At 43.0% G+C, this 14,894-nt stretch overlaps 1 protein-coding gene across 6 annotated transcripts in view; it reads right to left on the bottom strand.

Annotated features, from left to right (window-relative positions):
* poe (E3 ubiquitin-protein ligase-like protein poe) overlaps positions 1-14,894 on the bottom strand; it is a 549,262-nt gene that overhangs the window by 363,602 nt on the left and 170,766 nt on the right. For all 6 annotated transcript variants that reach the window (XM_065455076.2, XM_065455078.2, XM_065455079.2 and 3 more), the window contains 2 exons: positions 9,599-9,701; positions 6,457-6,601 (listed from right to left, as the gene is read on the bottom strand). In XM_065455076.2, coding sequence (XP_065311148.1) covers positions 6,457-6,601; positions 9,599-9,701 — 248 coding nt within the window. The remainder of the gene's footprint in view (positions 1-6,456; positions 6,602-9,598; positions 9,702-14,894) is intronic.

The raw sequence follows: 14,894 nt of genomic DNA, 5'->3' as shown, positions 1-14,894 counted from the left end.
CCCATTGGTAATTAGGGCAACTGCGCTATTTCTTCAGCTTCAGGTGGAGAAAAGCACTGAATTCTATTTGACAGACATTCCATTGATAAAAAATATTTTCCAGACCTTCATATACAAACCGAGTTGTTATCAGTGCTGGCCTGCTAATTTGGTTTGCCCTTTAATAAGAGTACAGCATACTATGCCTCTCAATTCATAGGTGCCTAAGTTACTGATAGCTAGCAAGAGAAGAAGGGGAACCGAAAGGCTTGATTTTGTTAATCATGACCACATAAAGCCTGCAGTCAATGAAGCCGAAGAAAGCATTGGGGAAATTAGTTGTAGTTGAAACTGAAATGTAGAAAAAATGAAAATGGAAAGTGGACGAAGACTTGTCGCCAGTGGGAGCCATACCCACAACTTACGCATTAAGGCTCTTCACATCGGCGACTGACAGCGGTCGCGCGACCAAGTTGGCTGCAAAGCGACCAGTCGCGAATGATCACGAATGGTCGCTTTTTTCGAAAAGTGAGTATTTTGGGACAGTTGCTTGCTGCTCGATTTTTCAGTTGCGCGACTGTGGTCGCAAGACTGCTAAACCAATCAGTGACGTGCCGCAAGTTATGTTATGTGTTTTCATCCGCATTCTCCTGCATTGTGCCAAAGTCCACGCCACCATGGCAGACTACAGGAATGCAATTGGCGTCTTGCCTCGTGACACTCGGGCGCAACAGTTCCAGCAATGTGTCGAGTATACACAGTAGCATTCGCAGGAAGCTAAACAGCAGCAAAAGAATGCACAAAAATTATGCACCGATTCCCATGCAATGCAAACTAGAAATTACAACTTACTCTCGATAATACTTCTCATCATGCATGCATCACGAGAAGGTGGCTAGTGTGGCCGGCCAATAACGCGAACAGAGGCACGGGCGCACCCACAAGCATAAAGGTTTGTGCTAAACTTTCTGATATTCTATATTAAGAGTTCTTTATGTTGTTGTTGATTTGATTCGATATTCTATTTGAAATCTATCATTCAGTATTCGCAAACCCCTGCTGTTTAGGTACTTGCTTATTGTGCTAAAAGCCTTTTGCCAAAACTCCCATCATTTTGAAAAGGAAAGTAAACCTACCTTCATATCGTCACCCAAAATGGAGAGGAGCAAGAAGGGTAATAATTTTTAGGGGTGTGAGAATACCGAATAGTAGATATTGAATTGAATATCAGATCAAATCAAGAAAAATATAAGACGAATATTGAATGGAATACTGATTATCAGAAAACACAAAGCTTTATGCTTAAAAATTTTGTAAGGTCTTTCACCGAATATACGGAATATCCCAAAGACTTCGACGTAATAGTTCTACGGAAAACAACAAGGTGGAGAGGAGTAATTAACACGAGGCTTTTCCTTTCGATATCTGGGGTAACCTGCTCACAAATGTGCACTCATGTTATGCCGCACCCTATGTGCAAGTTGCGTACCTTACCACTCAGCAAGTGCTTACAAGCAGCTTGGAAAGGAAGCTATTTAGAAGCGTCCTATTGTATAAGGTGTCTCGTTGGTATGCAGCTACATAGTTGCATGCACAAATTGCAGTTGCATACTATAGCACCAGGTGTCTCACGATGTCAAGTGTGCGCACTGACTGCAAGGCCCAGCTAGTGCGGGTGGTTTCATGGCTTTGATATCACTGCACAGACTTCCATTGCTCGTCAATGCACATAATGGCACCTTCTTGCAAAGTGCAGACGGCTGCTAAAGAAATGAAGCGTCGAGCTACACGCACCGCTGTATCCAGGTAACGTTGGGCTCAACAGACCGCTGTGCAGACAGAAGCAGAAGCTGCAGCTCGCCGCCGCAGCCGGGGGTGGACAGTGCGGTTTATGCTCAAGCAAACAACACTGAACGATTTCACCACGACGACGAGGTGCAAGGGGGCAGCTCCTGCAGCTTGCACGACGACTGTGCGGCACATGTTTTTGTTCATTGTGGTAGTCAGTTGGCTTGTTTTTTACTGCATTTTTTAGGCTTGCGAAGCAATGGCTGTCAGGTCAGGGATCATGCAGAAGCCTCCTCATAATTGATTATTTCATTAGATCAGCTTTTCTGTGCAAACAAGGTGGTCTACTGTGCGTTCAAACTGGTGCTGGAGCCTCCACATGCTCTATTCCGTTCCTGTACAGTGCTACACACTAATGTGGAGCATTGCACAATATTGTACAGTAATGAATAAGGGCACTTGCAAAGGCAGTGTTCAAAGTGTAAGAGATTAGACAGCTAGCAAAGCTTCAGTCAGAGGTCGGTTTGAAATTGACTACATGCTGTTTTAGGAGAGAAAACCCACACAACAAGAAGGATTGTTCATAATAATTTGTGCATATGCTGTTGAAGTGCTGATGCATAACAGCGAATCACAGTGGGCAAAATAAAGTTGCACTTGATATTAGTTGATCACAATTATCGAAATAACATGCATTCATGTGCATCTACCATTGTTTGAGACAGTGTTAAAAAACAGCCTGTATTATACAGTCTACGCTTGTTACAATGGACTCGTGCAACAGAATTTTGGATATAATGGACCATATTTATGGACCATATTTCAGCCTTAGTTTGTTCTATCTATTTTATTAATGCAACTAAATTCGCTTTTAATGGAGCGCGCTACAACGGACTATCGGTTATAGCGGATGAAATTATCAACAATTTTTGTCAAAACTGGCCGTATAAAACATACTTTTGCCATGGCAACACGGGCTGTCAAATGACTTTGCAGCTCAATATCGCGTACAAGAGGGAGGAAGGCAGGGCAGAAACGCGCCGTCTTCTTTCGCGAGGCACGGGAAGGTGGGGGATGGAGGAGAGAGAGAGGTTCTACTCCGGCAGCTGCTGTTTGATATGTTGATTTTTTTTGCTAGATTTTTTGCAACAACCTCAACCTTACTCAGGTAATACTTGTACCTACCTGCGTAACACAGAACTGTGCAAATATTTTAGATCTCTTATTAACCTATCACCCAGACAGCGTTCAGCCCATTGCATACCTACCTGAAATATACGACCACAAATTCACGCTAGCCTTCTGCTTACGCTAAACCGGTGCCGCAAATACCATAAAACCATCTGTCTTTATGACAAAGGAAATTATAATGCCATAAATAATGAACTTAACACGTTTTTTTCAAGTCTTCTCATCATGTTTTCATTCTTGCAGTGTTCAAGAAAATTGGTTACTGTTCAAAGACAAACTAAAAAGTCTAACTAATAGAATCATCCCCCAAATTAGTTTTCACTCTAATTCACAAAAGCCATGGTTTACTAAAACACTGAAATGTTTGGAGAACAAAAAGAAGCACCTTTACCGTTAAGCCAAGTCTCAGGGGACGCATAGCGCATGGGTAAAATATCACGAAGCTGAAAGATCATATCTCGCTGCTATTTCTAATGCCAAGCATACCTTTTTTCATTCGAACTTGCTGAATATGCTAACTAGTAACCCCAGAAAGTTCTGGCAATTTACCAATTCGCATCACGCAGCAGAAATAACCCTCACAGATGAGTCAGGCGCAGTTTTCACTGATGCTGAGTGCGCTACTACGTTTAACTCTGCCTTCTCATCCATATTTATGAAAGAAACTGAAATACTACCATCATTTTCAGCACCACCCTCAGTGGTAAATTATGCTATGCCACCAGTTGTCTTCGCGTCATCTGGCATTTCGTCCCTAATTGAAACCATGAAAATTTCATCTTCATCCGGTATTGACAATATTAACTCAAAGCTTTTGAAAAATAACAAGGATATTTGTGTGCAATTTTTATGCTTACTTTTTTCACAGTCACTGTTATCAGGTGAACTACCATGCGATTGGAAAAGTGGTAAGGTCGTTCCAGTCTTCAAATTGGGTAGAAAAAAATTGACCGCTTTACTACCGTCCCATTTCCCTTACCAGCTTACCCTGCAAACTCATGGAACACGTCATCTACTCCAATGTCATGAACTTCCTCGAATGGCACAACTTTTTTCATCCTGTGCAACATGGTTTTCGAGAAGTTTTCTCATGCGAAACACAGCTGGCCATTTTTATTCATGATTTGCATGCTAATCTTGATTCTAACCTACAGACCAATGCTATTTTTCTGGACTATGCAAAAGGGTTCGACAAGGTTCCTCACAAACGCTTACTACTAAAACTTTCATACTTGAACTTCCCCTCTAATATCTTTAAATGGATAGAAGAATTCTTGACTAACCACTCACAGTACGTCACCGTTAACAACCACAACTCCAATCCTATCCCAGTAACGTCAGGTGTCCCGCAAGGGTCTGTCCTCGGTCTGCTTCTGTTTTTAATTTATATTGTTACGTAGGAAGACACCGACGAAAAGCAATATTAACGATTTACCAATGCATGTATCTAGTAATATTCGCATGTTCGCCAATGATTGTGTAATTTATCGCAAGGTTAATAACGCTTCTGACCAAACATCTCTTCATGGCTACCTTAACCGCATTCAGGAATGGTGTGCCAATTGGTTAAAGGAACTTCACCCTCAAAAATGTAAAATCTTGTCCTTCACGCGTCGCCGCAACCCACTTCATTTCCCATATGTCATAGCTAATGTCCCTGTACAACCGGTTCTATCATACAAGTACTTAGGCATTACCTTGTGTAGCGACCTGTCCTGGAGCACACACATTACGAACATCATTTCATCCGCTAATAAAACACTTGGATCTTTAAGACGTCATCTCCGCCAAGCCTCTAAACATGTGAAGTTATTAGCGTACAGATCCCTTGTCAGACCAAAATTAGTATATGCCTCACCCATTTGGAACCCACACCAAGCTTACCTTATAAATGCACTCGAATCAGTCCAAAACAAAGCAGACAGATTCATCCATTCATCATATTCTTACGACATCAGTGTGTCGGCGTAGAAAGCTGAATCCGACTTATTGCCCTTATCACTTCATCGCCGCACTGCCAGCCTTTGCTTGTTTCATAAATTTTTCTATAGTTCACTAGGCCACGCACCCTACATCGTCCCTCCAGCCCACATATCTCATCGCACTCGTCATCCTTTTCAAGTTTCTCGACCTTGTGCCCAAAGTACCACCTTTGCCACATCATTTCTTTCCTGTACTGCAGCAGACTGGAACGACCTACCCAATGACATCGCAGCCATCACATGCTCATCCACCTTTGCCAATAGTGTTACCAGTCATGTTTCGTTGTGTTAACACTTGCTCACCAAAATATACGTACCCACCCCTTATGTAATACCCCTCGTGGGTCTTTAAGGTAATAAAATGAAATGAAATGAAATGGCAGCTGCGGCACGGGCCCCGTATCTTGAAAGGGATTTGCGATGTGGACAAATTGCTCGTCCGCGCAGACGCTGTATATTGAAAACGGTCTACGATGTGGACAAAGTGTGGGCCCGCGTGGGCGTCGTATCTTGAAAGCGACCTGCGATGTGGACAAAGTGCGCACCCGTGTGGGCGCCATATCTTGAAAGTGATTTGCAATGTGGACAAAGTGCGCCCAGTGCCGGAGCTTCCTATGCACTGTGCTTTTGATGTTTAGTTCGCATTGAAGGTAGAGACACCACGAAGGTTAATTTGCTCACTGCTGCTGCCGCACTTATCTCGCTTAATTTGCTATCACAATCGATGTTTCGCCTTTCGGGCAAAACAGATTTTTTTTCGTTTGTTTTTTACTTTGGATGTTCGTCATTCACTCTTTGCAATAAAGTTGTTAGACACTGTGACGAAAGTTTCGGAAGTGAGGCGTTTCGGATATTACAGATGTTTTTTGTCAGATTATCAGGGTCCGTTGTAACGAGATTGGCAACCCGAGAGAAGCTTCGGTGTTTTCACTGCTGCTGTCATTTAAAAATTATGTTGTTGAGTTGACCAAAGCACAAATTTTGCACCTTTTTATTGAAGAAGTGCTAGGAGCACTGGAGGATAGCTTGGATGATACCTCCAGCTGAAGTTTTATTTTTATAGGTTCCCTGATCTGCCAAAAATTGTCAAATCTGACAAATAGTTAAATTTCAGTCATCATTTCAGATGATGCACGATTTGCTAGTAGAAGAATTCCAATAAAAATATTTAACAATGTGTAAAAAAACTGTCACTCAAACTGATCCATTTTTATAGGCACAATAATGAAAGAGTTACCTAGCCTTGAATGCATGATACAAAGTTAAGGAGCACCAGTGATTTGTGGGTGCCAGATTATTTTTTCATTGTGTTTCTTAGGGTTTGAGCGATCAAAGGTTACGTCTGTGTGGCAACAAGCCAAAGTGACGTGAGCTTTATGTGTATTCAGTGATTATCGCTACGACTTGTGGAGGTTGGCTCCCACAAATGAAAGCTCATGAATGGCTTTTCAGGTAGATAACACCATAAGACAACCATTTACCTACAGTAAATGATATTGGCATTTTCAGAACTTACCTTGCACCACATCTGAGAGAGAGTTCCTGGCAAAATTGTCCTCAACTTCTTTGCAAGGAAAAAACAGCTTCCCATGTTGCTTGGTATTCTCAGCGTCAGGGTTCACAGATGCAGAGCCATGAATGTTGAACAAATTTCCTTGCACCTGTTAAAATCAAGGGCTTCACTAAGATAATCAGTTACCAACGCAGTATTGTGTGGGCTTTGTTAGTTCAGACAGCCTAAATTCACCACTGATTATCAACATAGAATGAGAAGAAAGAAAGCCTGCGACAAATCTTGACAATAGCCACAAGAAACTTAACATTAAGCAAATACTAATTTTCTAACAACAATGAAAAACAGATTTATAGTCGGGCACAATTTAAAAGTGGCGCAAGCAGCATTGTTTGAGCACTCTGCCATCAATGCTTATTTTTTAGTGAAGTGCAAATAAGACTCAGTGCTGTCTTCAACAAAAACTAAGCCTCAAGGAGCCTCGCAACACCATCCAATAAATGTGTAGAATACATCTGGTACTAAAAGCACCGCCTAATGGAGCTTTTCTAATGGGAAGTTTCCAAAGGTGCCTTTTATAAGCAGAGTCATAGACAATTATGCCTCTTTTACACCTTTGCAGCCTTCCACTTCCATTTTGTTGTTCTTTCTGCACTGGAATATATGCCACATAGGGCTAGACTGAGTGATGCAGGCAATGCTCCACGCAGCTCAACTGGGTGTGAGCTCCAACCTTGGAGACTGGCACTTCTGTTCTTGCATAGAAAGCAACACCACATGACACCACTTACTCTGCCCCTGAAGCTAGACAGGCAGATTATTCTTGAAATTTCATTGCTCTTACTGCTCATGTTGCTTTCTAACACTTGTGTTATGCTTCAAGATAACAAGGAAGCAACAGTTGCTTGCCAAAGCCTCCAGAATGGTTTGGTGCCAAGTATTGCGCGGTACCATCAGTGCCAAACATATTCAACTGCGCTTAATGTGACCTTCCACTCATAACCAAAAAATGAAAAAGCGGCAAGATGCCTGGATGATACTATGCTAATATGTTTGTAGGAGTGACTAACCCATTGGTGATCGGGCCTGAAGTCACATGCCTCGGCTACACAAAGGGCAATGCAGAACTGGTTCTCAGGTACCAGTCGGCAACTGCCATGAGGGTGCCTACCAGTTAGTCTGTGCACTTACTGGAAGGAATGCATTAAGCTCGCGTGCAGCCAGGAAGAATCAAGCTGAATTTGCACAATACTGCCTGAAGAGCCAGTGCTGTGCAGTCAAAGTTGCATGCAACATTTACACTTGACGGCATTGCCTGCATTGCACTGGCACGCGGTGCACATAGGGCTGTAGGGTGAGCAAATGTGAAAGACCCCTGCAATGACACAGGACCATTCCCAAATTTTAGAAAGACTTAAGCACGACATTGAGCAAAACTCTGTAAACAAATTTTCCATACTGCTGGCAATTGTAATAACGAATGAAATATTTTTCATTTCAAATCCCCCCCCCCCGTCCTCTTTTCTGCCTGCCCAATTGGACATCCCTTGAGTGTCCAAAAAAAAAAACAATCGCAGATGACTGCTGCTGGATGACAACAAGGCAGCACTGAATACCAGAGAATTTATAAAAACAAGAAAACAAGACAAGGTGCAGATTGTGCCACTAAGACTGAGCCTAATAGGCATAGTTTTTCAATGCTTGCCGATAGAATAAAAAAAGAACAAAAAGAAACAGATGTGTCAGCTCATACAATTGCAACAAATTTGTTCTGGCTGTCACGTTAAACTCACAATTTAACACCAGCAACGAATACTGCACCGACCAGTTGTCACTGCTCCTCATAGCTGTGATATCACATAGCATATTTTGGACTTCAGTAAGGTGGAAACTTGGACCGGTTGTTGTAGCATAGTTAAGATTCTAGAGGACAAACGCTTAGACTGTGGGGATGCGCGACTCTCACGCGTCCCCTGATACGTTGTTTTTCCGCGTAGCTCCCATCTCCTGTAATCCGGCTTCGCTGCGTGGCTTGGTACCAGTGGCAGTCGGTCTGGTTGAAGTGCATCGTGAGAGATGGCACGAGTGTGGCTCTGCTAACGCCACTTAACGGCGGGGTTACTTGGGCACAAAAAGGAGAGGGCTTTCTCTTCGGCTCAGAATCGGCAAGCGGCGTGGATGTTCTGCGCGGATGTTCTGCTTATCCATGCTTCTGCGAGACCGTCTCCTGAGGCCTACCCCGGAATGGATGAACACGATCGTTCGAACACGCCATTGTTCGCGTGACCGTACGCGACCAGGCGTCGGTGTCCAGCATGGGGCAAACATATTCGCTCATTATCCGGTCGCGGTGAGTCGGACTTCCGCGATTTGTCGCACGCCTATCAGCATGTTTTGTGGAAAGCAACTCGGCTAGCAGGCATTAGTCTGAAAGGTGCAATAAATGCCCTTGCGATTGTTTGCACTACTGTGTTGTCGTTCCTTTGTCCCAAGAGCATGGATGAGAACCCAACAAGACAAAGCACACTCATGCCCAGCATTTAGACGAACATGAAACACATGACCAGTGCTTAGATGAAGCACATGTGTATCACTCTTTTATCCATGTTTCATCAAAATTAATCCGAAACCCTTGAACTATGGTGTGCCTCATAATCAGATCGTGGTTCTGGCACATAAATCTCTAGAATTTATTTAATTTAGATTATACTAAACTAAATTCTGGAGTTTCATGTGCCGAACTATGATCTCATTAGGGATTAACTCCAGGTTAATTTTGATCACATAAGGTTTTTTAACATCCACCCAAATCTAAAAACACAAACTTTTTTTGCATTTTGCTTTCATCAAAATGCGGCCACCACAGCCAGGATTCAAATCCACAACCACGAGCTTAGCAGTGCTACGTCATAGCAATCCCCACCTCCTTGCCACCATGATGGGTAACGAAAGGAACATCAACTGGAAAAAGATGTCTAGTGGCACTGGGAGTGTAGGGAAGAAATTGCACGGATGTAAAATAAGCTTGACAAGGTCACTCTCAACCTCTACGATCGTAAGCACATGAACACCTTAGCTCCAGTTCTTAGATTTAAAAAAAAAAAAAGATGTTATGCTTTAAATACAGCCTATCTCTGTTCCTCACCTGGTCGACAAGGGAGGCTGGAGCATCATACAAGTTCTTGATCAGGTACTCAAAAATATGCAGAAGTCTTGCAATGTAGATAATCTGGATGTCTTTCAATGGGCTGCCACCAGAAAGAAAAAGAGCAAATATGTCAAAAACGATAAAGCTCATTAAAATTCCTAATCGTAGAACTTCCAAAGTAATATGATGGCACCTCCTACCCTTCAAACTCTTTCGAGGAAATCCTACCATATTTTAAACTTTTAACCCCCAAGTTCTTTTCCAAGAAACACACAATTTTTACTCCTGCTAAATTTTTATGCAATCTATCCTGATTCAAAGAATACTTAGTCTAACCTCATCACAGCGAAGCCGCACCTGACAAATACTTCCACTATATCCGATATTTGTTATAAGTGCACATGCGGAAATTGGTGTGAAAAATTTAAGATTTACTTCGTTATGCAGAGGTTCAACTGTATTATTTGTATGGTTTATTGCCAATATTCCCAGAAAATATTTAGCAAGCTCATCCTGAAATACAGGGTTTTCCTCAACACACATCACATGCGAGCTTAAAATAACAATGTACAAATGATAACTAAAGATATATAAAACCCGAAAAGGATACACAAAAGGGTTCAAGCACAGCTGCATGCATTGGAATAAGCCAACAAGCATGGGTTTTCTTAGACACACACACACAAAAAAAAAAGTAACTAAGGACTGTACATGCATGTCTCATCTATAGCAATATAGTCTACCTGTGTTATTTCGACCTTGATTGGATGGGGAGAACTGATCTGGTTATCTAGCGGGCCGAATTAAAATAAGAGGCAGAAAAATGTCCACTCACAGGAGGCTGTAGTTATCCAATTCCAATGTGCACCCAGTTTGTATCAGTTCAAGCCCGAAATCTAACATGCGCCCGGATTTTATAACAAGAAAAATGTAGCACGTCTACGATTCTGGCAATCAGAAAAAGATTAATCCTGTAGAGTTAACCTTCACAGAATTGAAATTTAATTACGCTTAATACTTATCGCTGTCACTTTCGAGCAGCTCTTTATTGCTATGAGCCACAACATGTTCTACGTGTGGTCCACTGGGTTCTGCGTTATTAGGATGACTCTGCAACCATCGCAAACGAGATGATGGTGGCCCACATTTAGCACCTAGACTAACCAATTCGCCATCATGCAATGCAGAACTCCTACACCCTGCCCCCCAAAAATTCAGTGGCCGCAGAGGAAGGGCCACGAACAAAGGGACTATGAAAAATCAGAGTGCCAAGCGACACAGAAGAAGAGACGGGTGGACTAGGATGGTAAAGACCTGAGTAACGCAAGGACAACTGGTTTAACAGGAAATTGGTTCCAGTACTAAAACTCAACAACAGCCTGCATGGATTACCTGTTCCTGATGATTGGCGTTCTAAAGATTATACATGTGGCCTGGCACATTTATGCACGATTCACAGTACCAGTGCACTGATGGCGGCATGGCACATATCCATACAAGCTGGTTTGCTTCCACACTGCATCTATCTCTACCTTATACCCCTGTCAAGCGGGCAAGTTAAGTGCACTTACGGCGAGTGCGCTCGGTTTTTAAGTGCACTTTCCCAAATCTTAACGTCGCAGCGGAGTGTACTCTCAGGTGAGTGCACTCAAGTCGGAGTACGTTCACGGAACGCACTTTGCTGGCCGAGTGCGTAGCCTCGCCGCCAACGGTTTGAAGGAGAGCCTAGCCTCGCCACCAACGCTTTCAACGACGCAAAATTTAATGCATAGAAAAAGGACACAAAAGTTCATTTCAGTTATTGAGCAGCTTTTAACAATATAATTTGTGTTTAGCGAGAAGCGAAACAGCGCAATAAAGAAACGAATTTATCATGTACGCAACTAACGGCGCCAGAATTATGCGGCACTGCGGCGCCGCCATGCTCATTCAGTTCGTGTTTATTTTGGTGTGAAAGCGTGCTGACCACGCCGGTCATGCTTTGAGTCGTGTGCGTGGCATTTTGCAGTGTAGCTAAATATGGAACTCGCCGTCTTTGCTCATATATACTCGCTCATATTCTGTGCTAGGAGGATCATGAGCAGGATCAACTGCCGCACGCCGCCATGTTGTTTTGGATTGGCTAGGCATTCGTCTTGGCCAGCATTGACTTGCAACACATTTATAATAAAAACTTCTTCGTTTTTTGTTGAGACAAATAGATGAAGTTTGTTTTTATATATAATTCTACTTAAAACAATCGCTTTTTAGCAGCTTTCTCTTGTTAATTTACATCTTTAAAAACGCGCTCTTAGTCTGTCGCCATTTTTTTTTTACTGCGAGTGCACTCTGTTTTCCCGTTAAGAAGCGCGTTGCCTAAAGTGTGACTCAAGGTACCGAAGTTCACTCCCCGTAAGTGCACTTAACTTGCCCGCTTGACAGGGGTATTACCTTTATAAAAATGAGCAAGCACTTTAACGTGCGTGAGGTGCACTGTGGTGTCTCATTGGGGTGACGCAGGCTTTTAGGATTAGTGTTTCAATCAGTAGACCACTCCGCAGCACGAGTCAATTACAACATTCGCATGCAAAAAATAAGTTAACTTTTGTGTGTATGACACGGCTTTGGACAAGCAGATCCTTAAATTCTCGCTTTTCGCAATCTGGGGAAACTGTCTCAGGTGTGCAGAGGTTCTGGACAAGCTTCAAATAGCCATATATTTCAAATTATCAATATATTGAACTACTTTGTGATCCCCTTTATGTTCTATGTAGCCAAGTTTGTCATATGTACGAAGAATGTAAAGTCAGAGAGCAGGATGCACGTGCCCAGGGCTGTGTATAGTAGCAGGCGTTGTCTGTCAAAATCGACACGAGCTCTCATGATACATGTGCTGCACAAACACACATGCACAGGGAGAAGCACAATAGAGCAAACTATGATGTGCCACGATACGAAATTCCATGACAATGCCAACACTTGAAATTGACAAAGTTCCCTCAAAGAGACTTTAAAGCAAGAAATGGAGAATAGGCCGAAGAAATGCAATGGACCTTTATGCACCACGCCTATAGATCTACACCGTGTGCAAACAGCAGTAGGCGCCGTCTATATATATTAGGCCCATGGTAGGATGGTACTCTTCTCTCTCTCTCTCTTTTTTTTCTTTTTTTCCAGTGGGCTTGGAATGGGGGTCTGCTGAAATCATGATTTCATTATGAAGCAAGCAGTAGTGGGGGCACTGGAATAAATTTGAATACCTGAGGGACACTAAAGGCAAATAACGCCTCAATGCTTGTTTCACGCCATGAAAGGACTTAGTTTACGAGAAAATTGCATCTGGAGGATCCGAATACCTTTTTCAACTTCAAGTCTCCTGTCACTTAATCGGGGGAGTGGTGACATTGCATACGCCATCATCACCCTCCCTGCCATCGGTAAGTAAAATGGCACCCGACAGACGGCGGCACCGAGCCAAGACAGCGGTGGATTTGCCGCTAGAGCTGCTTTTTGGTCACATGGCATAGACCGTTCGGGCATCCCGCGACATAAGGTGACAGTTGAATTCTCCACTACTTGCAGTTTGTGCAACTTTCGTGAGCCAGAAAAACCAGCGCAGCACTAACGTGATAACAAAACTGCTGAAACGCGAAAGCATGGGCGGCGCAGAGTCGAATAAAAACGAAGCCTTTCGACCACCTGCATCATTGTCAAGAGTAACTTCAATGGGTTTGCTTTTCTAAAAATGAAATACAACTGGACAAGTAGCATTTCATTTCGTCTTACTATACAATACAATGTTTTTTGCAACGAGTGGTTGAGTACTAGTGACATAATTTAACAGAGCAGTGCCTTAGTCATCGGGCAAATACTTGAATGTCACCGGGGAGTCTCTAATTATGTCATGCATTTACCTCAGTTTCTCGATTATTAAGGCTCTGTTTGCGATAATACTGACGCCTTAGAGATTCTCAAGCACTAATCTATCACTTTACGTTGACTTAATACGTGCCTTTAGTGTCCTTTTTTAACGTTCACTCAATGCACATCAAATGAGATGGTAGGCCTAGCTTGCTGACCACCACAATAATGGCCGAGGGCACTTGCCACCTGGGCGCAGCTCATCATAACGCGCTTATTTTTAACATGATTAACGTGGCCTGAACTGAATTAGTTTTGTTGCTGTCATTGGTGCGAATAGCAAGCAAAATGCAGTACTTGCAAGCTAAATGAGCCGCCTCACTGAGGTGGCCAGCACTTGCTTTTCGTCTGCGGGACAAAATGCCATAGGATCATTGTTTGCGATCATGCTAGTGTTTTAGTACTGGGCGCTGCTTTACGAAACATGCGGAAATTCGGCACTTATTATTATTATTATTAAGTAGTATTTCATGTGAGAAACACACTGTAGCCAGTTTCTATGTCACCGTGAGTGGCAACAGAAGTGATCGCTTTGGCTGAGTGATAGGACCGGCCTGGTACCGGCCCTATGGCAATGCTGACTATGTAAGCCAGTGTAATCAGAGCTGTTGACTACGGCCATCAAATCCCTCTAACTCTGTACCAACTCTATACATTTTATTTCAGGCGAGGAAATTCACGAACGCGCTTAAGCGCATTTATGACTTCGGCACTGCGATTCACGCAGCCATGACCGTGCTCCCTGCGTATGTGAACGTGTGCTAGCCTATCTACACTGCAGGCAGCTCAATCTTTAGAGATGAAAATAAATTTTAATTTGAATGTGGCGTGTTTTGAGGTGAATCTGCTACTTGACCTATACATCCAGGCTCATCTTAAGCTATCTTTCCCACAGTGCGGTACGAAATTGTAATGACAAGCTATTAACGACAATCCTAGTACCCTTGTTGGCTAATGCACGCCACGCAAAATAACAAAGAAGCTGAACTGTTATAGAATGTTCGACGCATAACTGGTGATGTGATTTCAAAACCCAACTTACACTTCTTAGCACGGTGGCCCATTGCTTGCCGTGGTTTTAATCAACAGGAAACGTAGGATAACTTCAGTCCCTTTCATTTTTTTCAGCACTACGCAGCTCGGCATTACGAGCTTTCTTTGCTGTAAAATCACAGAATAAGGACTGCACACATAGAACCGCACACATACCCGCAAAAACCCAGCGGCTACATGGGAAGATGCGGCAGCTCGGTGGCGGAGTGCCTATCATATGAAAGTCACTTCCGATGCCACCCTAATTTCGCGACGTAGTGCCATGGTATAAGTCTATACCAAACGGAGTTAGCATATCATATGCCACACGATTGACAAGGTGCACACTTAGTACAGGGGC

Source organism: Dermacentor albipictus, chromosome 1 (genome assembly GCF_038994185.2).
Source record: "Dermacentor albipictus isolate Rhodes 1998 colony chromosome 1, USDA_Dalb.pri_finalv2, whole genome shotgun sequence".
Taxonomy (NCBI): Eukaryota; Metazoa; Arthropoda; class Arachnida; order Ixodida; family Ixodidae; genus Dermacentor; species Dermacentor albipictus.
The sequence above is the reverse complement of the archived record's forward strand: the minus strand, read 5'-3'. Positions and strand labels throughout refer to the sequence as shown.